The sequence below is a fragment of the Mauremys reevesii genome, linkage group 10, assembly GCF_016161935.1.
Source record: "Mauremys reevesii isolate NIE-2019 linkage group 10, ASM1616193v1, whole genome shotgun sequence".
NCBI lineage: Eukaryota > Metazoa > Chordata > Testudines > Geoemydidae > Mauremys > Mauremys reevesii.
The window spans coordinates 27,509,130-27,534,665 of NC_052632.1; the positions used below are offsets into that span (position 1 = coordinate 27,509,130).

Consider the following 25,536-nt stretch of genomic DNA (forward strand, 5'->3'; position numbering starts at 1 on the left):
GAACGGCAGTTTTTAGGACTGCTTTACACCACTCTGGCCATTTTACCTGGCAAAAAGGAGCCAGAGCTTCTCAAGGGAAGTGGTGGGAGAAAATAATTTAAAATTGGGCAATGTAATTGAGAACATACGATAGGAAACAACCTGGTTTGGAAGCAGGGAGGAGATGATGACCTATCAGTAAAAGGCTCTCTTTTCCAATCTCTAATAGGCATGTTTGTCTATCAGGAAACCAGGATGTCACTGTCAATACTCTGTAAGGTTATAGAGCACAGTGTTATCTCTCTTTTGGCAACATTTCTATATTCTGCACAGTACTAGATAAGGCATGTTAATTAGATCCCTCCAGGGATCTATTCAACTGTTGATACATATGTTTAACTCCTGTGTAACAGGAGTTACATAGGGTTCACCAAATAGGAAATAAACCATGTCACAAAAGCTGATCTTTAATTACTTTATTTTTCACAATAATAAAAAATAAATTAGTCATAAACAAAAATAGTTAACTTTTTCCATCAAAGAGAAAATGTATACAATATGAAAAGGATGCTGTACAGTTCAGGTTCGGGTGCATTGCCAGGGATACATATTCCTGAACTAGTCACAAAGTACTTTTAACTTATACTCCCCCTTTAAATCCACTCAAGAAACTGGCTAATCAGAAAATTACAAAATGGTAACTATGGATTTACAATATGACATATATATATATATGCTATAAAATTCCATGAAAACTTGGGTTAGTATGATGAAAGACCTGGACAAAAATGTAGATGGCATATGTAAATAAATACACATTAGGTCCCTTTAATAAAAATCTGCATATTCTAAATAATTGAACTATTTTGGTGCAGTGGCTTGTTCCATAGACATAGCTCAGAATACATATTTCCTATAAACATCTTGTATTTACAAATAACAAAAAATAAGTTATAATAAAGTATATCCTTCTGCCAAGATGGATGACTGGGTTAAGGTGAAATGTAAGTAATTTTACATATATAAAGTAGGATTTTTGTGTCACTCAAATCGAGGCTTGATGATCTGCACAGTTAAGGCCCCAGTCCTTTAAGACATAGGTGCTGGAACTAGAGGTGCTGAGGGTGCTTCTGCACCCCCTAGCTTCAAGTGGTTGCCAACATATACAGGGTTTACAGTGTGGTTCAATGGCTCTCAGCACCCCCACTATACAAATTGTTCCAGCACCCCTGCTTAACAATGTCCCTGATGACTTCAGGGAGGGTCAGCAAGGGCACCTGCGTCACCCCAAGATGAGCACATTGCAGGGTCAGTTCTGAAGAGACCCACGCACAGTGCACCATGACGAAGCAGGCTAATGAAAGCAGTGTTGTTAGAAAGTCACTGGGAAAGTGTTGAATTTTCAAAGGAAATAATCAAGCCGAAAAGATAATGGGAGTTTGCATTTCTCAATCCATTAAAATTCCAAGGAGTCTCCATTTAAAAAAATGTAGCTAGCAGTAATATACTCCCTTGTGTTTCATTGAAAATTGACAGAGGGCCAAATTCAGACCTAGTGTTAGTGGATGCATTTCTAATAAAGTTGCACCTGCTTTCACCAGGTCAGAATTTGACCCAATAATTGTTTCTTATCATGCAAATTAGTTTGCCTATTTAAAAACGCTAAATATGAAAATGTTAAGTGTTAGTAGATTACTTTGATTCAGCTCCCTAAATAGTAACTAACATAACCCCCACTGATATATTATGTAAGCCATGTTAGGAACAAAGGAAGTTTACTTTCAGCATTCATTGTTTGAATTTCCCAATTAACTGCCTCATAGACCGACAAATGCTTTTATAGAGAGGAGCCAAAAGGCATTAAACACAGCTGTGCCATAAAAACCAAGTCCTGCAATGATTTTTTCTGCTATTGAATCTATACATGATTGCTCTAATGGTACTTTTAAAACAGCAGATGTTGTATGTGAGAATACAGAAACAATACATACTTTCATAATTGTGCAGGTCTAGGTACTCTGGGTTCATTGCACAGGAATTCATTCAGTAGTTATTTTAATAAAATGAACCACCAAGGGTTCAGGAGCTGGTTGAACTAGCAGGAGAATAGCTCTACTAATAACTAGTCTTATTTCAGACACAAACTGATAAAAGCTATCTTGTTTTCGCTAACTACAAACAAAACAAAACAAAACAAAAACTTGTATTAATTCCCACAGTTGTGCCAGCTAGTCCTCTGTCAAGGTAATAAAATGGTCTGATCATTTAGCACTGCTCTAAACATCAAACATTCTTGTTGAGTAAGCAGGTATGGCAGTAGCTATTAGCACTCCAAACCTGCAAACACTCCTGAATGTGAGTAGCCCCACTGAACTCAGTTAAGTTGTGGCTATCTTATCCATATGTGCCTTGTCTATGAACTTTTGAGTTAACACATCTCTAAAATACAGCAAGTGTTTTCCTACTTAAAAGGACCCAATTTTGGATCTGTACCATTTGGCTATGGAAATGGGATCATATAAACATTGTAAAAACAACATTAATGCTAGACCCTGCTTCTATGCAGCATGATGTATTATGCCCCAAAGACAGATTACTACATTACATTAGGCGTAATAGTATGAGTGTGTTGAAACCATGGCTGGGTTCTGTGATGTTCATGCAAAACCATGCAAACCTTGCCCTCTCACTTTTGCATCACCCCTCAAAATCAGCCTCTGTCATGTAAGATCAGCAAACTGGGTTCTCTACAGATGTTTGAGAAGCCAGATGTGGGGCTCCCTTTGTTGTGTGCTGGCTTCAGGTAATCACCTTTCACCAGTTTGCCTTATATTGATGATCCACATATTGTCCCCATAGTTACTCTGATCTTCTATTTTATCCCAGATCATGTAACCTGAAGTTTTGAAAGGTGAGAAATAATGTTTTTTTCTACTATGTATTAACACACAATAAAGAAAAGTTGTTGTGCAAATTAATGAGCCTGATTCTGCACTTCCTTACACTGGTTTTATACCCATGTAACTCCGCTGAGATCATTAGTGCCATTCCTAATTTACATCAATGTAAGTGAAAGAATCAGGAAATATACATGGTGTCAGGTGAAACTGGAGCACTGCTATATAAAAACAAACACTTGTAATAATTAAAATGCAATAACTGTTTTAAATGAATAGTTTTAAAAGTGCACTTCATGTGACAGCAAAATATTACCATAGATAATATTAGTCCTTCTGCATCAGTGTGTGTAGGAAAGGAGAGTTGATTAGTTTATATTCTAAAAACATCTATCATAATTATAGTGAAACTTGCCAGTGACAACAAGAGATTAAATCTGGCCACAATCAGGCTGACTCCTTACTGCATGGTGTTTAATTAGGTGAGACATACTTTTTTAATGGTATATATGAAAACTGGCCTTACACCAGATAGCTCAGTTTATATAACTATCAATATAAGTGACCACATTCAACTAACAAAGCAATGAATCTGAGGAGTAATACAGGGTATAAATACATAGATACATACCCTTTTATACTTGGCTCCTATGAACTTTGCCATCTTCAATGGTAAATTAATGGAGCCCACAAAAAGATAAATCCTTCTAAGCCATCCCAACTGCCACGTATTCAAGAGCAACACGTTTTATAACTTGCCTACACACCATGTAAGGCACCAAGTTCACAAACCTATTTACCAACTCATTGTTCAGCTTAAATTATTCACCTTATCCAAAGGTATGTGCAAACTGTTTATGGGTCATATATTATCGTTGTGTGAACTATAATTTCTTTCTTCATCTGGGATGTAAATAATCTTTTTATGCTACAGATACTTCCCTAAAGCAGATGAAATACACTTCTCATAAGGCAAAAGAGAAACAACAAAATTAGATACAGTTTGTCAGGATTTGCTACAAGGTGACCTTCATATGAAAATTTATATTTACCACCATTGGAAATTTGACAGTTCCTCCCCATAATTCTTTGGTCAAGAATCTACTGTATACAGTGTAATCTCAGATCTTCAAGAGCTATATCAAGTCCTTGGTGGTGACTTTTCATGACATAAAGGCATAGGACTGAGAAGGGATCATTAAAAAAAAGGTATATTATTAGTCTTTCAATTTCATTCAGGTCTCCCATTGTTTAATTAAATTAATTAGAGGATAATCAAAGCTCTAATGACATTTAATAATTTCTAATCACAAAGAATCATTATTGTGACATCAAATTTTAGAGACAAAGGAGAACTCCCACTGATTACAATAGGGACTCCTGATCAAACATTGATGGTACAATAGGGCTAAGAGATAATCAACATAGGACTAGCATAAAGCTCAACAGTAAACATGTATCAGGTATAAATAGGATTATTTGGCACCATTTTTGAATTCAGACAGTGGACACCTTAAAAATGGACTCAAGATTAAAGATATCACTAGGGTTTAGAGTACATTGCAATGAGTAATTCAATAAGCAAGTTATTTTTTCCCACCAACAGAACTCAGCGCTACTTACACAGAAATATTTAAAAAGACTCAATAAAAGTGGATGAACTGTGAAATTTTCAGGTAGTTTAATACCTTTAATCTGCATTGAATGCTTCATTCTGTTTAGCTCTAGCAAATTCCAGGACTGAGTACAGTAAGTGTAGAAAATGAAGATCATCTAACCCAGTTGCAAATCTGTAACCATTCTTGACTGGAACAGGAAGACATGGTGTAAATAGATGCTATTCTTTTAGAGTAAGTTTACTGAGGAACACCACAGGATGAAAACAAGACAAACTACACTGTAATAATCCTTCAACAGCTAGGAGTCAGGATTTCCTTAATACAGACGTCCAAACTACTGCACTAGCAGTTAGTATATATATTAAAAAAAAAACCCACCACAGACGGCTGATACCAAAGGGTTATGAAAACATGTTAGAGACAGAGGGCCAGATCCTTTGGTGGCAGCTTCAGAAACTGATGGCAATCCTAACTGAATCTTATACACATTTGGATTGATACTGTTACTTACTGAACACTTCTATAATGAAAAATTATTATGTAGCGAGATTGCTACATCATGGTGGAAGATTCTCTGCTGGTGTAAATTGACAATTTAGATTAGTGGAGGAACGTCACCCATTTGAGCTTCAGCTGTTAGCATCACATGTTAAAGAGAAGACTTAAAAGACTTAAGGGCACTGTGGTGGGTAATATATTGCTTTCAACATCCATACAGAATTACAGGCTATAACTTTAATGCACTAGTTTATGAATTAGATACAAGGCACTTATAGGCAGGCAATGTGTGTACATTTGCTGCTTAGTTGAAGGCAGGAAGTTAGTGGAAGTACAGCAGAGAGAGCTTAATCATGACACTAATTTAGTATGAAGGGTTGAGGTAATTAAACACACATATTAGGGTGCTGGGAAATTGAGCTTAAATGGGTCCTAAGGGTGCTGGGTTTTTTATGACATAACACTTCTTATGTACGTGTTCTACTGATACCAACTACTAATTTAAGTCCAAAACACACAAGAAGGGTTGGTACTCAGCAAATAATTGTGCTGCTGTATCTGCGCTGGTCAAACATCTCCAATAAATGCATTTGACTGATTTTCCTTTCATTCAATTCATAACAAGAAGGGTGATATTTTCCTTAAATAACAATTATTTGATGAACAGATGCATACAATAGTATCAGTAAAAAATAATGCTTTAAAAATCACGGTTTTACAATGAACATTTTAAAAAGCCAAAAAGCTCCTATTATATGCTGCATGTTATGTGTGAGACATAACCATAGTCTTGATGTGCTCAGCGATATGGAAACCATCTCTTTAAGAAGGTACAACCTGTTGCAGTCCAAACAGTAACACTGTTTCTGTTCCCATATCGAAGTTAAACATGGCCGCTACGGATGATGGAGTAGTTGTTATCTGCGTCCTAGAAAACCTGATTGTCTATTGGCCACCTTTGTGCAGGATGCACAACAAGCTGTCTTGTAATAGGTATAGACACAGAGCCGGGCCTGCACCACCACATTGCAGTTGTAGTATTTGTCTTTGCAATTTTCATCTGGGGAAAAAAAAAAAAAGCACAGACCTTTATGATTCAGAAAGATTATGTTATCTGAACTGATTATGGTAGAGTGCAAATTTATTTTTAAAGATTTACTGTCAGGTGAAAAAAGCATATATTTAAAAATAGCCTACTGATGTAAGTAAGTTAAATTATTAAAACGACAAGAACTTTTTTTATTTGAATACATTTAGAAAAAAATGCACATATTTAAAAAATCTACTTTACTTTTAACAATCTGTGTTTGCTTTTTACACTTAATTTGGCTTGAATAATGAAAATAGAGTAGATAGTAGCACTTGTATTTATAGACAGGTTTGTGTCATTTTCACTTTCAGATTCTCAGGTAATAAATACCATGCTGCAGGGTTTGAGTGGCTAATGCTTCAGGGGAATATTAACAGTACTGCCAACCCCCAAGCACTGAAAAGTCATGAATCAGACCCTCCACAATCACAAGATTGGCTTATAAATATTGAGATTTTGAAAAATAATAAATGTTGGGTTCTTATATTTGCCTTCTGGGTTCTGAGCCACTAGGATGCACTCCATTCATATTTAAAAACCATGAGGGCTAGAAACTTGCTTTTTTGATGAAAACTGAGATTCTCACATAATCACATAACTCAAGAAGCTGGGATTTTAAGAAAAAGACCAAATAACACAAGGCACACAATAAAATCATGAGACTTGTCAGTATTAATTTGTTTTAAACAAAACTGTTTCCACATGGAGGAGGAGGAGGAACATTTCTATCAGTCTTATGCTACATAATAGCTAATTTTTACAAAATCTAAATTTGTGAACAAATTTGACCTGAAAGTTGATGCAGAATAGAATGAGGTTCTAACTACTTCTTAATACATCTTTCTCCCCTTCTCTAGTAATTATAATTAGTAATAAAATGATTCCATAAAAATTATGAAAAACATCTCTGACAATATCAAATTAATGCTAATGTGTTACATTTTGGGGCACAGGTCACTTGCTGGTTTGAACTGGAGTAAATGGAGGATTCTCTGTAACTTGAAGTCTTTAAATCACAATTTGAGGGCTTCAGTAACTCAGCCAGAGGTTATGGGTCTATTACAGGAGTGGGTGGGTGAGGTTCTATTAGGGTGACCAGATGTCCTGATTTTATAGGGACAGTCCCGATTTTTGTGTCTTTTTCTTATATAGGCTCCTATTACCCTCCACCCCCTGTCCCAATTTTTCACATTTGCTGTCTGGTCACCCTAGGTTCTATGGTCTGCAATGTGACTAGGTCAGACTAGATGATCATGATGATCCTTTCTGGCCTTAAAGTCTATGAAAACCTGCTGTACCTTTTTAAAAAGAGAGCCTTGTTTTGTTTAAAAACGAACTCCTAAAATTGGAACAGAAAATAAATGCTGAACCCAGAGAGCCTATACAAGATTGTTAAATATTTTCTCCACTAGATGGAGTTCCACAGTCAAAACAGTCAAGTTTTCCTGTCTCCTTACCTATTTCTGGTATACAATCTTGAGTATTACAAGGTTCTTTTTCTTCTGGTTTAAGCTGTGGATCACATTGGTTACTGGGTGTCAGATCATCTGACAGACATCGTACTTCTCGAACCCGGAATCCTCCTTCACAGGATTTGGAACACTGAAATCAAATGAATTAAAATTCAGGAAGGTGATAATTTGTACTAGGAAACCCTCACAGAGAAAGGGGGCTTATAACCTTATCCAAAGCCTCCAGACTTCCTTCCATTGACTTTAATAGGATTGGGATCCTTAAAATGCTGATTAGAAAGTTATGGGATTCATTCCTGTTAGGGCGCAATAAAAATCCCTGTCCCCATGATCCCCAGTACAAGTGAGCAGGACAAGGCTCTCTCTAAGAGAAACCACTTCAATTGAAATACTCTCATAGTACCTCCTTCTGGGATACATTTTATGAACCATCCTGTTAGCTGTATGACAGGAAGCCAGAAAGATTGTTATAGATGTGAGAGGAATTCAAGGAACAATTTGTAGTCGGGGGGGTGGAGGTTCCAACATGATGGAGTGAACCACCCTCCCCCCCAGCTGCAGCTCTTTCATAACAGTCAGCGTGATAACAATGGGAATGCTATTTTCCTGTCTGATGAGCAAGGGTCATTGTTTTTGCACACGGATTGGCCTGTACACCATACCAAATCAACCTCAAAGAAACTATTCAACAGACAGTGGATGTCATGCTGTCTGGAGTGGTTCATGACTGCGAAGGCCTCTCTCAGGGCAGATTGTCAGAAAACAGAGCAGATGCCCCAAACTGATGGTGTGTTTTATATTTAGGTTTCACCAAGCCAGTGACAAATGTGAACTCCTGGATCACTATACAAATCTTACCATGGATTCAGAGACACTGTCCCTTAGACTCTCCAGTCTATCTTGCCACCCAGACAAATGGACTTTGTGATAAACGATCACTTAAACCAAAAGTCACACCACATCAGTTTCCAAGAGACCAGTCACTTACCCCAGATCAAATGGTACTCTAGATCTTACACCAAAGACAACGCTGGCAGCCAATTCTATAATCACCTAACTAAAGGTTTATTAGCTAAGAAAAGGAAGCAAGAGTTACTGAGAGGTGAAGCAGGTAACATTTATGTACAGGTGAGTCACAGTTTGTAATTCCAAATGGTGCCAGTGATGTAATAAACTGCCAGATTCCCAAAAATCTTTTCCGGGTTCCCAGATTGTCCATGGGGATCTCCACTTTGCACCTGTAACCTTTAGGAGTCCATACAGTCCAGAGATGAAGGATTTTTCCCTGAATCCATACTTATAGCTTCTTCTCATAGAAAACAAGCTGACAGGTCACTACCCATGTGGGCTTTTCCTTTGATGACAGAGAGAGGGGAACACATTTTGAGTCTTTGACCTCCAATCATCACAATGACCACCTGCTTCAAAATGAGCACTTTTCTGTTCAAGTTCTTCATTTGCATTCCACAAGGCTTCTTTCTCTTTTGATGGGTCATTTAGTTACAGGGGTTACACAATGTAAATGTTTGTTATTACATAATAACAGGATACAGATAAGTGAAAACAATGCAGGTAACATCCCACTAGTTTTCATGAAGTTTAAACACCAATATACTCTTATACATTTAACAATCACTTTGATCTATGCTAATACACAAGTGAATTGGCCTGGGCCTTCAGCAGGAGCTGACACCTGGTCTGCCAGCATCACAGTAGGGAAAAGAGGAAAGGTGGTGGGAGAACTGTGATTCCTTAATCCCCAAATGCACTACACTTTCTCATGACAACTGTAACCAACTCCAATGCTCTTTTGATCAAAACACACAAGATTGTTTTAAAGTAAATGCAGCCTTCATGAAATATATATGGAATTGATAGCCCAGGAGTCTTTAATTCGCCCTCTGTGAAAAGAAAATGTTCTGAAAAAACAAAATCTCATTTTCTCTACAGGAGAAAAATATTTATGGATACCATAAACATGTTGCAATGTGAAAATCATGTGCACTGCGCTCAACTGAACTAAAGTTTTTGCACAGAAGAACAAACATGGGTGATGGTGGAAATGAAAAATGAAGGGAGGGAAGCTGGTTCAAGGGCAGTCTTGACTACTACTACAGCTCAGTGTCAGATGTAGCAAGTTGGAGTATCAGTGAAAGTCACAGACCTACTTGCCACGTCTCTACCATTCCCTTGGGCTGACCTTAAATCCCCTACACATTCCCACATACCACGCTGGAGGACTCAGGGGGCCAAGAGTTCTCCTCTGTGTTCTCTCCACTTCTTGGACCATCCTACTCAGTGTAATCATTGAGGTGCTGCTTGATTTTGGGAGCCAGGAGGACTTCACCAAAAGGGCCAAGTTCAGTCTGAGTCTAAAGCAAGTGCCATTCAATCGATTGCAACGGAGCTGCACCAGGGTGGATGTGAGCTGAATTTGGCCCTAAGAGAAGTTATAACACTTGGATCACAGATTTACAGGATGGCTTATTACTGTCTCAGCACCTGCTCCTATACTTGCACATACCATTGATAATTGCTGAGAGTTCTGCTCCGGTTCCTGGCAAGTGTACTAAAATCAGACACAGAAACAGCACCTTTGAGTATTCTTGAAAAACCCCTAAGCGGATTAAGTGTTTTAAACAAAACAGCCAGTATTTTCACAAAAGTCTTTAAAAACTCCAATCTTTGATAGCGGTTTCTGGAAACTGGGTTAGAAACATTATGCGAGTGTTATTACCCTCAACTCCTTTGCAAAGAAGAGTGTATTGGGACTGCTATCCCTCTACCATTAAATGAAAAATCTAATCAGACAAATGTCAAAATAGGCACAAAGGTTGTACTGATAAATGGTAAGGAGCCAAGCCTCATCTATCTATTGTAATGGATAAACTCTGCTTTCAACCCTAGGGCATGATTCTTCACTCCATTTAAAAAAAATAAAACTTAAATTAGATCAAACTTGATTATGAGATGAACATTGATGTAGAATAATAGCAGTGTGAGTTCCATGGCTTACAATAGAAGTTCATAGCACATCCATCAATTTTTGTCCATTTACAGCAACCACGTGCCTGCAATACTGTTAAAACACTGCCAAGCAGAGCGTCAACGAGATTTCCTTCCAACAGCAGTTTCTTAAATGAAGAGACTCGTCTATGCTTTGCTTTGCATAAAGGCCTAGGTTCCTGAACACTGTGAATATACCAATTTTCATAAAATTAGCATTTAGAGTCTTAAATAATACTGTACTATGCATTGAGGTAAGAATTGCATGTCCTGAGGCTACTTGGTGGTTAGCTTTGCTACCAAAAAGAAAAAAAATCAACATAGGATAATAGCTGATGAGAAACCTCTAATAAAATGTATTTTTCTTGAGGTATTAAACTAGAAGCATTAACAAAAGGAGAAAGCCATCGGAGAGGAAAATACTCTCTTATTGTACTTTGATCACTGTACCATAAAATAATAACGTGGCTTTTACCTTCAAATTTCTTACAAGCCATCACTACCTACCTTGTCTTACTAAGGGTACGTCTACACTGCAATTAAAAACCCACGGCTGGCCCATGCCAGCTGACTTGGGCTTGTGGGGCTCAGGCTAACCGGCTGTTTAACTGCACTGTAGACATTTGGGCTTGGGCTGGAGCCCAGGCACTAGGATCCTGCGAGCTGGGAGGCGCGAATGTTTACACCACAATTAAATAGCCCTGCAGCCTGAACCCTGCCAGCTTGAGTCAGCTGGCACGGGCCAGGAGCAGGTGTCTAATTGCAGTGAAGACATACCCTAGAACTGCAAAAGTTTCCTCCCAGTGCAGATGTTGAAATGTGGTGCATGATGCAGTTCAAAAGTATGTGCACAACAGACTTTGTGTAAGGCTACTTCCCGTTCTATGCTATTCAGGTTCTTATACCATCTACCTCACAATATCATCTGAGAGCCTCTCTTCCCCAAAAGCCCGTTCATTAATTCTTCCCTCACAATCTTGAATGTGGCTGTTCAGTAAATGCTTTTGAAACCTACAGTAGGTACATTATGTTACATTCAGCACTTTCACTGCAGTCACACACTGACAGTTCACTCCATCCACCCTCTACCATAACTCCAAATTAATTCTAGGCAAGACCTCCCATTTATACAGTATTGTACTAAACTCCTTTGTAAAGTACTTTGAGATATACTGATAAAAGGCCCAACATAAGATCTAGGTATTATATTATCATCACCATCTACTGAAATTTGGTGATCCTGAGGTATGGAGTGAGGTCAGAGTGGTGTGTCCCCCACCCTTGGTTAAGTGGAAATTCATGAGACATTCTCAGCCTATGGTGAAAGGTTACCAAATTTTTCAGTGCAGAGTAGTGAGATTTATCGTTCACTGTCTGTTATCAAACTAGACATGCTGCAAAGCTCACGTATTCTTTCAGGCTTGACATGTGGATAGGGTTGAACAATTTGGCGTGTCAGAAGGTGGGATGTTGTATGTGCTGGGGTCTTAATTGGGGAGTTTTGGTGCTAAGATTTTTTGCATAAAACATATTAACTAATTTGTTGTATTTTTAACAGTTGCATGGGTATCCTTTGGGTGGTACAGCTTCACACTGCTCCCTAATCACTGCTTTTCCTAAATGGTACAATCTAGACCTTAACAAATTTTTTTTAAAGTGTTCCCTTATTAAATCCTACTAAGTCACTAATGCTTTCCTCCAAACATGTGTAGGATTCCAGGCTAATCTCACAGTTCTTTTGGAAATAATGTTATTAAATTCCCCACATCTAGGTCTTTCAGGAAAGCAAGTCATATCAGGTAATCTTTCACTAAGAGCTTTCCTCATTTCCTTTAACACTTGTGGAGGACAGTGATCTGAATCTGATGCTTTGTCTGCCATAAAACCATTTCCATTTCTTTTCACCCATTCTCTAACTCCTGTCAGGAAATCTAATCCTGGGGTTTGTTTACATTTTTGTCATCCTTACCCCAACTCATATTTCTACTTAAAAAAACAACAACAGATAAATGTCTATTTTTCCTACTTTACATTCTCCACCAATTTTATAGTTTGGTAGAAACTTTCTCTGTAATTTTATATTCTGTATTATTTTTTCGGGCTCCTCTAATTATTCTTCTTATTCCCTTCTGCTTATTTTTATATATCTCACCATTCTCTTCATTACCACACAGTTTATATTTTAAATACTTTTAAAAGCCTCCTGCCTATTGTTTACACTGCTCTAGTCTTTACATCACTATTGAACCACATTGGCCTCTGTTGTTCTTTTCCCTCCGTGCACATTTAACCAGGAAGAATTCCAATTTAATTTTCTTCAGCTGACTATGTCCTGCACTTCCTGCAGCCCTATAGGCTTGCTATACATTACCAACTTCTAATCACAGCTCCTCAAAGCAATTTCTGTATTCCATCAAAATCAGCTCTCCAGAAGCCAAAGATTTTTGTACCTTCAGCTATGGGATTTTCAAGGCCAACTACATTGAGTTACATCCTTAAATCCAGATTCAAGCAAAGTCCCTATTGACTCCAGGAGTTTTGTCTGAATGAGTTCTTCAGGATTTTGTCCTCTTTGACCAATATGATCCTCAGTGCTCCAAAGCTTCACATTTATGCAATTAACCTTGGCTCACTTTTAAGGATTAGAACTGAAATAACCCCAGACTACACAGGCTGTTTTCCTCCTGTCTTTTTTTGGCATAACTATTTCGCTTGCCAACATTACAAAAATAGCTGTTACCATCATAACACCAGTCATTGTCACCAAAAGATTTTACATAATGATGTGCCTTCCTGTGAATATCAGTCAGTCATTTTGAACCTGCCATCTAATCTGCCAGTACCACAGCCATCTATATCATATGACCCCCATTATTATACTATCTGAGTGCCTCACAGTCTTTAATGTATTTATTTTCACAATACCCCTGTGATGTAGAGAAGTACCCCCAGTTTGCAGATGGGGAACTGAGTCACAGAGACACAAATAACTTGCCTAGGGTCCATAGGCAGTCTGTGGCAGAGCAGGGATATGAATCTGAGTCTCTCAAACCCCATAATAGAGCCGTAAACACTGGTTGATCCTTTCCTCCTGCTCTAAGTGATACTAATCACATAAAGATATTTTAGCTCCCTCTTTAGATCTCATAATAATAAACTGCATACTTCCCTTACTACCAGTAACAATATCAGAGAAAAAATCATAACGTACTTTTTGTAAAAAGCCAGAGTATTCAACTAGGATTCGTATTTGTGCCCCACAATGTTGTAGACACAACCATTGAGTCTCTCCATATCTTTTGGGTTTGCAAAGGTAGAATTGGTTAACACATGCAAATACAATCTGTAAACACAGATTCTGTCTTTTTGTGGGTGCAAATGACTGTGTCCACTAGCTTGTGGGAATGCATTTAAAGGTTGTTTTTGAAAACGTGGGCCACATGGGTTTATTAGCGCAAATTCACTTTGGCCAAAATTGGCTGCCAGCAACACCAACAAAAATCTGAAGAAATTCCACTGACATAAAATAACAACAGGAATAATACCTGACTCTCATATAGTGCTTTTCATCAGAACATCTGAAAGCACCTCAGCTGATAATTTGTTTAACCTCAGCCTTGTGAGATAGGGAAATATCATTAGCCCCATTTTACACATGGGAAACTGAGGCACCGAGAGGTTAAGCAGCTTGACCAAAGTCACACATGAAGTGTGTGGCAGGGCACAGACTTGAACCTGGGTCTCATTTTAGATTGATTTCTGCTGAGTTACTCTGGATTTATGTTGATTTTATTGAGAGCCAAACATGCATTTTTGTTTTCAGAGAAGCACCCCTGAAACAATTACAGGGTGAAATCTGGATTCTGCTCAGCTGCTTTGTTTTATTTTGTTTCTGCCTCTGAAAGAAAGTGGCTAAAGTGTTCCCTCTTCTTTTCTGCTTTCCTTTGATGCCCTAAGTGTGGCCAGATAAATGAGCAATGCAAGCAAGAGGACAAACAAAAAGCAATTTCTATCCTTAATGTCATGTGGGAAAAAAATGTCAGGAGGGATTTAGAATCATATTACTTTCAAAGGCGCTTGACTAAAGGTTTGCGGAAGGAAAATCAAAATGAGGGGTCTGTGGGCTCTCCACACAAAGGACTGTCATTTTGGATTTGATTTAAGGCCACAAAAAGGAGTGAACTACAGCATTTAATAAGATGTCATCTAAGTGCTCGTCAAACACATCATATGTCCTTCTGAGGAAATACTGGAGTTTGGGGTTTTCATTTTTGTGATAAATGTTGATTTTTTTCATCATAATTCTAATAAGCTACTTTGTCAAAGATGAGCTATGTTGGGAAGATATATGAAACCAAAGTTACTTGTGGCACTGGTGCACATCAGCTGGCCCGCTTCCTTTGGAAAATGTTGATACATGGCACTCTCTGCACAGTAAGCTCTACTCTCAGTGATGTTCCAACTGCTGTAGACTGTTTTATGGTAAATATCTGATAGCTTTGGGAACTGGAGCACATCCATCATTCTTTAGTGTTCCTTAATTTGAAATGAAGCCATAATCCTGGAAAGCGGCACTTCTTAATGCTCTGGGTAATATCATTAAGGGGTGAAACCACTTAGTAACAGAAAAAATACATCATTTTCAATAATTATACTCAGCTATAAAGGGCCAAATTCATATCTGGTGTAAGCAGGCTCTATACCTTTATATTCTGTCTTATCTATTCGCTGAAGGACTGAAAGGATAGTTGGATTTATCCAGTTTGATTTTGATCATTTACACCCATTTCCCTGGAATGGACCTCTAATAAAAGCCCACTCAGGCATCCCAGGCTTAACACAGATGCTAAGGACAGTTCATTGGTATTGTTCATCACCCAGCAGTCAAATGAAACATGATACATACAAAGAACTGGGGGATAATTCGAGATACATGATTAATTAATAGAATATTATTAGGTCCAGTTGTAAGAACATTTCCATTTTTGCAGAACTAATTTGCCAAGTACAGCATGTATCAGCTGTTTAATATTCTCCAATGCTAAATACTTAATAGCCATTTTTCAATGCAGACTTAGTTGCAAGAAAAACACCTGTACCAAATTTTAATGTTACATTCATGCTGATTTTGTGGACTATTCAGAAACATACTGCATACTAATAAAGGAAGGAAAGAAAAAGTGCTACCTTTTGATCCACAGTGAAATAACTAGTGGAAAGTCACTACAGGTAACCAGTGATGAGCTGCCAAAATATTAACAACCGGTTCCCTCCTCCTCCTCATCCCATGAGGGGGTCATGCCCCCCCCCCAGGGACTCCTGCCCCATCCAACCCCCTTCCCTGTCCCCTGACTGACCCTTGCCACCCCATCCAACCCCTTCTCTCATTCCTGATGGCACCCCGGGATCCCTACCCCATCCAACCACCCCTTCTCTCTGTCCCCTGACTGTCCCTGGAACCCCTACCCCTAACTGCCCCCCACCGCCCCATCCAACCCCTGCCCCTTTCTGACTGCCCCCCGGGACCCTTGCCCCCGTTCAATCCCTCTGTTCCCTGCCCTCTGACAGCTCCGACACTAATCCACCCCTCCAACTCCCCTGCCCTCTATCCAACACGCCCTCCCTGCTCCCTTACCGCGCTGCCTGGAGGTGGGGGCCCAGCTGGGCTGGGGCTGGGACCGGAGCCACCGGCCGACGTCGGGGCCGGACCCAGGGGCCGGGCAGGAGCCGTGCCGCCGGGCCGGACCCGGGGGCCGGACAGGAGCCGCGCCACCCGGCCGAGGTCGGGGCCGGCCAGGAGCTGCGCTGCCGGGCCGGACCCGGGAGCCGGGCAGGAGCCGCGCCGCCCGGCCGAGGTCGGGGCCGGACCCGGGGGCCAGGCAGGAGCCGCGCCGCGCTGCCCGGCGCGGGCGCAGCTGGACCCAGGGGGCAGGAGCCGCGCCACCCGGCCCCAGGGTCCGGCCACGACCTCGCCGGGCGGCGCAGCGCCTGGAGCCCTCCTCCCGCTGGTGCCCCCGCCGCCCGGCCCCAGCTCACCTGGTGGAAGCCGCTGCTTCCTTTTCAGCCCTCCCAGGCTTCCTGCGCAAACAGCTGATTCGTGGCAAGATGGGAATGGGGAGGAGAAGCCAGAGGAGCTTCAGAAGAGGAGGCAGAGGCGGAGTGAGGTGAGCTGGGGCCGGGGGAAGGGCAGGGAGCTGCTAGAGCTTTTGTTAAATTTAAAAGCCCTTTTGGAACTAGTTGTCCCTCCAGGAACAACCGGTTCTAAACGGGCTTCTAAATTTAACAACCGGTTCTTGCGAACCAGTGCGAACCGGCTGCAGCTCACCACTGCAGGTAACATCCTGAAACATCGCAATAATGCAAAGTTTCTCCCTTTTCTTTGTCCCATAAGGCATATTCAAACCCACACATATACAGTGATAGTCAGGGATTACTGGTCTGTGTGTAAAAGGTGTTAGACAGAAAATGCTCTCTCTGTCTTTTATTAGATGTGGTCAGTTGGAATCTAATTAAAATAAAACAAGCAGACAACAAGAAAAAAAAAACCCTCCAAACACTTGGAACTATATAGAATTTGATACCTTCCAACAACCTTATAAACAGTTAATTTCTATTTATTCTGACAAGCAGCATCTTCTTTACTGATATTATTCCTGTTATTTCCTAACGGTGTAGTTTTTCTGAAACATTGGTTTCATGAATGTTAGTTCTCTTTACATTTTGTGGGCCAAATCTTCAGCTGGGGTAAATCAATATAGCTTCTCTGAGGTCAATGTGTCTACGCCAAGTTATATCAGTTTAGGAGGCAGCCTTCTTTCATGTTAGTTGCATAGAAAACTGGGATTGTATTCAAATTATATCCAAAACTAGAAAATAAATTGCAACATTTCCCAAATGCTTTTTGAGAGCAAAACAATGCTGGAGAGGGATAGCATAGTGGTTTGAGCATTGGCCTGCTAAACCCAACGTTGTGAGTTCAGTTCTTGAGGGGGCCATTTAGGGATTTGGGGCAAAAATCTGCCTGGGGATTGGTCCTGCTTTGAGCACAGGGTTGGACTAGATGACCTCCTGAGGTCCCTTCCAACCCTGATATTCTAGAGTGATTATTATTTGTACAGTACCTCAAATTGGGATAGGCACTTTGCAGAAAAAAAATAGACATAGTATAGAAGAAGTTCAAAATAAGTAACCAGATCATGCCAACACTGACTAATGAATACAGTTACTACTAGTGGGGGATTGTAATGGAAACATTAATAGTGGTGAGCACTACACTTGTAGTTACTTTTTTACAGTACTGGACCACACTACTGGAATTATTACATACATGGATGGGTGAGAAAAACAATTGCAGAGACGAGGCAAGACAAAATTACAATATGTAGATCACATGTTTACTTAGCTATGGTATGTGCACACCTTGAAGGTTCCATTCAAGTTCTCTTTATGTTAAAATAATTCCATAAATAATCTCCATTTATAAAAACTGGTAAATTAACTCCAGTGGGCTGCAGCATGTGTTTGTTCTCAATTCCACCAGTAGCTGAGTGGTTTAGATCCTAATATCCAAAAAGCTTTTAAATCCTTTCCAAATCACTCTTGCCCTGGTGGTGCCCTTCTTTCCTGTATCATTCATACCCAGCAGCAAGTGTAAAGCTACAATACTGCTTACAAACATCCTCACAGCAAGTCTCACTCAGCTCAACAGTAATGACATGTTCTTCTCTCAGTGGGGAATTTCCCTGATATATCCTGAATATTCCAGAACATTTAGAGACCACCGCATTGCACATTAGGCAGACAGTGTGGGAAAGTGGCACACACGTTGCTCTGCAATTTTTCCTGGGAAGCAAGAAATCGGATTAGGCAATCCTTGAGCTGGCTCTCTGAGATTTCTAGTGATTGTACAAGTGACAGTGCAAATTCATTACATGATGAAAATAAGGGAAATTGCCCATACTAACAGTCCAACTAGTACCCGCTGAGGTAAATAGAAAGATTTGCTAGATCATGCCGTGACAAACCCAACAATATCATAAAAGCTTATTAGCCATAATTAGTAACATTAATTTATTAAGCCTATTGATACGTTTATAGTATACAACCTAAACAAATGAAGAACATTAAATGATATGGACCTGATCTTAAAAGATGGAGATTCCACAGTGATAGACATGAAAAAAGGGTCTGAAGGCTTGTCTACATAGATAAATTAATCTGGATTAAGATAGGGTGTGGATTTAAAATGGAATAGCTATTACTGATTAACTCCCTGTGTGAGCACTCTTATCCCAGAATAAGAATGCCTTAATCCAAATTAGTTTGATCCACTTGAATAAAGATAATTCAGATTAAAGTACTTTTATTCCAGAATAAAAGCATCCAGACAGGAAATTAATCAGGAATAGCTATTGCAGAATAACTTCCTGGGTAGCCAAACCCCGAATAGAAATCTCTACTCCCTTTTAATTTAAAATTAGATTTGCTGGTGTTCATCTTCTTGCAGGGTTACACCATATATCATGAATGAATATTGCCCCAGGATCATTTTAAATTCACAGTCACAAAGGGATATTCTTTAGGGGAAAAAACTAAACACAAGTCAGCCTCACAGACCCTTGATTGTACTAAATTGCAACTGAAAAGTTATTTAATCAATTTTACTGCAATTGTTTTCTGTCGTAGAAACATCAGGAAAAAATGCCATGAAAGAGCAGCTGGAAGAATGGTAGTTCTCTGATAAGCAGCTGCAGAAGGGAGCATTGTTGCATTATTGATTAAAATGGGCAGCTAAAACCACAATCACACACCACAAAACCACCACATTGTGACTGGCAGCTGTGCTGCTGCAAAGCTGTGGTAAGATCTCTAACCTAGTGTTATAGAAAAATCGCTGACATTAATTTAATATCTGTTAAATAAGTTCCTTTCTACTTCACTTTAAAATCAGTGTCAATAAGAATTTAAAGCTGAGTTATTTCTGATTTCTGAATTTAGCCAGAAGTATTTTTCTAGCTATTTCTTAGGGACCAAATGCCAGTTTCACTGTGGAATGGACTGACCATTTCATAAAGCTCCTCAGGCATTTTAATTCACAGATTTACCAGTCACAGAAAGCTGACTATTCTCAGCAGAGCCATCTCCATTTTTCCAGTTTAATGACACAGTGCTGAGGATAGGGGCTCACTGTTCATTTGGAGGACAACGTAAAGCCAGATTGCTGTCTTTCAGTTAAATTGGCAATCTGGGGTCTTTGCACAGCCCAAGTGTCCCCTCCTCTCCGGCCCACACACTTTAGCCCCATACCAACTTGGATTCTCACTCATAAGTACCCTCACCCTCACCTCATAAAGACTCACCAATTCTTCTTCGGACAGGCTGATCTTATGTACTTCCCAGACCACAGTTCCCTCTATTCAGGCAGGCTGGGGTCTATCCCAGAGGAGGAAAGACTCAACCTCCACTTTTCCATACACAGGACTATGTCTGGAGCATTACCTCTGCCTAGAGCACCCCAGTAGAGTCAAGACCCAGGTGACAGCAATAAGGACCCCCCAAGCACAGAGTCCTCTTCTGGGATGGTATTGGTGGGACTCCTCAAAGCAGTGGATTTCAGAGCTAACAATTAAGGTGAATGGGACAGTCCAAGCTATTTTTTCAGGCTGTCTCCAGACTCAGGCAGAATCACTGTATTGCTTACAACTGAGTTTTCACAATCATGACAAATTTTTAAAATATAAAATTTAAATTCTGACGTATTCACATGAGTCCAAGAGCATGGCCCTAAGCAATGGGCCTACAGCACCATGGATAACACTACTGACCTTGAAATGAAACTGAATCTTTGTACATGAATTATATTATAAATAAAACGTGCTGTGTCTGTGTTGCAAAGCAGCTGGAAATCTTCCCCACAGGGCAGCCGAAGAGTCTCCCAACAGAAAGGAATCTGGCTTGACTCCATAGCATTTCAGATGTGTACATTCTCTTTTATCTGATTAACTAAATCCCACATTAGTTTACCCTCACTGCAGCTGAGGAGATCTAGGAGTGTGGAGGAAGTGCTACACCATTTTTCTGCTCCCTTGCTCATGGACAAGCTGGGGGCCATAAGCGGCATAAAGACTGTTCTAAATTATGTTGTCTGCAGTGGTCCCATAGGGACAAGGAGCAGGTGAAATAGCATGAGCTCCATTCTTCCTCAGCATGTCCCCTATATGGAGGGGGACATGGGTGATGCAGAGGCAGCCGCACTACCTGGGGATTCCTTTCTGTTAGGGGACTCCTTGGCTGTCCCTGCAGGGAAGATTTCCAGCTGCTTTGCCCCCAGAGACAGCACAAAGCAGGTTTTATTTACAATATAATTCACGTGCAGAGAATATGAAGTCTCATTTCAAGGTCAATGTTATTCCCCATGTGATGTTTTTCATATAAATACAAAGGAGATGGTCAGAGATGCACCAATCTGGCTTGAATATAGAAAAGGAAAAAAGGACTTACTGTGCTCCACTCTGTATTAAACCACTTAGCCCCACAGGGTTTGAGGTAGCAGGGCTGCTGGCTGGGAGGTCTTTCCAAAAATGAACATTCATAAGGGTTCAACACATCAAAACTGCCTTCCGTTTTTCTAATACAAATGACTTCTCTCTGTTGGGTTCCGCTGCCACATTCAATTGAACACTGCATCAGGGAACAGAAAGAGTGGTGGATGTCACATAACAGCATATCTCTGATATTCTAGTCATGTACTCTAGCTACTCTCATAAATTAAATATGCATTTTAGACTAGCATTCTGTGCCACCAGAGGGAGGTCACACTTTATAAGAATTAATGTTCTGAAGAAGAAAGATTTAAAGCTTTGTTTGCTTATGCTCCAAGTACCTGGATTCAAATCTGGACTGCAACATTCTAATGTCCTCTTGTACATCCTTGTTCCCTGCCTCCCCTGAACTGAGGCAGATCTTTCTTCTCATCCTCACCACTGCAGACCTGATTATTCACTCTTTCCTATGCCCTGCCCACAGCCCAACTTTATTTTATGCTAGGAAACTGCAGGTGAAAAGTGGACTTGAAATACTGCTGCCCTGGGAAATATTAGACATAGCACTTAACCTTAATTGTGCCCTGAGGCCCTGATTCAGCAATGCACTTCAGCACATGCTTATAATTATGCTTCTGAGTAGTCCCATAAAAATCAGTGGGACTACTCATATGCTTCACGTTTAGCCTATGTTTAAGTGCTTCACTGGCTCAAGACTATACAGCTTTTTGTCACTTTTTGCTGGAGCACAGCAATCAGCTGAGTGCTGTGAAAGAACTTGCAAGTTCTAGGCTTACAGGTTCATTGTACTGTTCCATATGGCTAGCCAATAAACAAATGACACACAAGATTTCCATTGTTTGTTTATTTATTTGGGAGCCAAAGTACATTTTTCAAAACTGTCCATAAGGAAACAGGATTACTTGGTTTAAAAAAAGAAATCCTTACACTTGCCGTACTGAAGCAGCTAAAGCACTACCTTTGGTTCTAAAGACTACAGAAACAAGTAATATTTTGTCAGCTCAGAAATAGTTAAATATTTCCAGCATTTTACAGGGGTGTCAATTACATTAATTTAATTGAAGCCTAGGAAAGCGAAAAGAAAATGAAGTACTTTTTAAAAAGCATACCTTTCAAACTGTTCATAAGACATGAGTCGTTATGAAACAATCACATTTTCTTTAAAATCAACACAGTAAAAAAATATATATATTACCCCAGTCTTGTTACCCAAAATTAGGGTCAAATTTTCAGAGGTGCCTAAGTGACTTAGGAGCCTAAGTCTCATTGACTTTCAAATGAGAATTAGGGCTGGTCTACACAGTTTTTACAATGCTTTAATTATGTCAGTTTAGAAGTTTTATACTAGTATAACTGCATCCACATTAGGTAGTTGTACCACCTTAATTGTATCAGTTTCTAAACTGGCATAGATAAAGCAATATAAAAACTGCGTAGAAAACCCCTTAAGCTCCTGAATGCCTACATCACTTTGAAAATGAGACTTAGAATCCTGTCACTTAGTTTTGAAAAGTTTGCTCCCTAAACTGCAGTACCTACGCTGTAGATCACTTGGAAGCAATGGAAGATGCACAGCATTTAGTCAGCAGGTGATGAAGAAGGGTTATCAAAAATACAGTTGGAGGATTTAGTGAAAGCCAACAAAACATTTTTTCCCCAATAAACTTCTAAAAAAAAAATCACGTTCTGAATGGATTATATCAGGAAACTTGTGTTTCCTGTAGAGGATATGACAGCTGTAACTGTTGATTTGAATTCAGAGCATGAAATTCCAACAAATGTGAACATTACCAAAACCAAATCAAAAAGGATACTCTGACTAAAGCCATGACAACACCATTAGCTTAGTTTCCCAAGCTATGTTAAAAGCAAAGAAGCAAAAGGTGTAAACACAGGATTCTTTATCTTTACATTTCACAGCTGTTTGATTTCAGTACTTGGTCTCAGAATAGTATATTTATATGGCAGTTTCTTTTTCTTACTTATAGGAAGAGGAAGATCCATCGCTGTCTTGAGAACTATTGCACACTTTTTATCACAAGGATTGATTTTGCTCATAAAGTAAACTTTATAGGAAACTTAGGTTAAACGCTGAGACAATACACTTTAACTAAACTAAAATATCAGTCCATAATATTAAACTGAAATAAGTTGGAGGCTTTCCACTCTAAAGAAACATTTTGTTATGTTTGAGCATGACTGTTATTAAAGTTCGTAATGTGATAACGTATAACTTGAACTAGGCCAGTATGGGATACAAATTTCTGTGAGGCTCTGTGAAAAGGAACATTGAGGATGAACGTTGAGAACCCTATATTTATTCATTAGGTTTTAGGAGCCAGTTTAGCTTACGGCAGCCATCTGAAAATAAGAATCACAGGCGCAGTCTGAACAAGGCACAAATCAGGAAGTTTATTTGTTAGAATATATCCTAAGAATACTAAGGGATGTTAATGACAATCTTGTACATCAGAGATCGGCAACTTACGGCACACGTGCCGATTTTGCCTAGCACGCGGCTGCCAGCTGGGGTCCTGGCCGCTGGCCCTGCTCAGCCCACTGCCGGCTGAGTGAACGGAACCCAGGCCGGCAGGAGGCTGAGCGGTGCCAGCGGCTGGGACCCCAGACCGGCGGCAGGCGCGCCCCCCAGCTCTCCCCTCACCACACTCGGGTTCTGCGGCTCCTGGGAGTGTGAGCTGCCGGGGCCCGGGCCCTGAGCCTGCTGCAGGAGGGGCGGTGGCTCACATTCCCGGGAGCCGGGGACTGCACGGGATAGAAATACTCCCCCAGTTAGCTGGAAGGGCCCCACATCTGCTTTCGGGGGGAGGGGAGTCACTTTCCTCTGAAGCATCTGGTGTTGACTACTGGCAGGGTACAGGGCATGCACCTTGGATCTGATCCAGTCAGGCAATACCCTATTTGGTATGGTTACAATCAGTACTCCTAGAGAAATCCAATACTGTGTTGCTACCAGCACACTTCTTTGTTTGTTTGTTTGTTGTTTTTAAAAGGAGGGACGTGTTCACTGATACTGCTCCGGATTCAAGCAGGATTATAATCACTAATCCTTTGAAGGTTAGAGTTCATTTCTGCAGCATTACAAATTCTCATAGTGTGCGCGGTTTTTAGAAAATGCCTGAATCTGCCAGGGTTTTCCTTCAGTGTTTGCACATATCTATGTGAGGTGGTGTTGGTTCCAGTCTGAAATGGAAATTTGGCTCACATGGGCTCTTATTGCTTGTTTAAAGGTTAAATACACACGATACGGTTCCTGGCATTGTTTGAAAGGCCTTTAGAAGATTATTCCAGCAGCATATTGGTTTCTGTGTTGCATAAAGGGGTATGATTTTCAAAGGCTTATTCTGGCCTAAAACGATTGAGTGTTATTAATAATGGGGATTCTGTTTATGTTTTGGGTGGAATTTGTGATCCCTTGACCAGATAACCACAAAAACCTTGGCACCAGTGAAAAAGTACAGGGCGTGTTGAGAAAATCAGCATACAGTTTACCTAGGCTAACATGCACATATAGCAAAAGCTCAATCATATAATTCCTTAACAGCACACTGACGGGTACTGTGTCAAACTCTTATCAGGAAGAACATGAGCAAATCAGCTACTGAACAGAATAAACAACAGGAGAAACAATGTAGCTGCCTTTTCTTTAACTGCTACATAAAACATCCCTGCCACTCCCCTGCTTCAGCGATTCTACCCAGAAAGCTTTAATAGTCAGCCAAAACTCCAGAAGCTGCCCTGACCATGCTCCTTTTACTGGATGGAATAGAGCTAATACCCTCTTAGGATAATACTATTTCTATTTCAGAGAGATGCAGTTATATGTGGAATTTCTGGCTGTATTCCTGGTTCTGTTGAAGTCAATAGGAGTTTTGCCATTAACTTCAGCGGGGTCAGTATGCTTATACAAGTAGAATGTGATCCAATGTTCAATAGCTCTGATTCATTTTCTCTGTTTTAAACTTGTTTAACTCAATGGAGAAGTCAGAGTGGTGAGTCTGTCAAGGACAACAGGCACCAAGTTGTGATAGGTCAGTGAAATGAGAAAAACACGTGGAAATGGCAAATAAAAACACACACTATATTAATGGACAAGCACTGCACAGTATCTTCTGCATTTTTAGTATCTCAGCGGTATGGTACCTCCACTTGTCCAGCCACTCCATTCCACGCCCACTAATTCATACAAATTCCCCACAGTATCGTCTTTTCAAACTAGTCATTGTTAGGGTGGAGACTTTGTGTGATAAGAGTGAAGAGATTTTTAGTTTTGGGTGCAGTTTGAACCTTCAGGGGTGACACAAATTGAAGTGAAATTTGGGGTCTCATGTTTCAGAGAGACTAAAACTCTGGCTTAGTTCTAGATAGACCAGCTGTGTAGTTAAAGCTATGAAA

At 40.0% G+C, this 25,536-nt stretch overlaps 1 protein-coding gene across 7 annotated transcripts in view; it reads right to left on the reverse strand.

Annotated features, from left to right (window-relative positions):
- Positions 1-447: 447 nt before the first annotated feature.
- THSD4 (thrombospondin type 1 domain containing 4) overlaps positions 448-25,536 on the reverse strand; it is a 606,703-nt gene continuing 581,614 nt past the window's right edge. For 6 of the 7 annotated variants that reach the window (XM_039492160.1, XM_039492156.1, XM_039492157.1 and 3 more), the window contains 3 exons: positions 21,062-21,241; positions 7,541-7,685; positions 448-6,053 (listed from right to left, as the gene is read on the reverse strand). In XM_039492160.1, the coding sequence (XP_039348094.1) occupies positions 5,911-6,053; positions 7,541-7,685; positions 21,062-21,241 (468 nt within the window). In that variant the 3' untranslated portion in view covers positions 448-5,910. Of the gene's footprint in view, positions 6,054-7,540; positions 7,686-18,293; positions 18,404-21,061; positions 21,242-25,536 lie in introns of those variants that run through there. The other variant, XM_039492159.1, reaches the window with a different exon arrangement.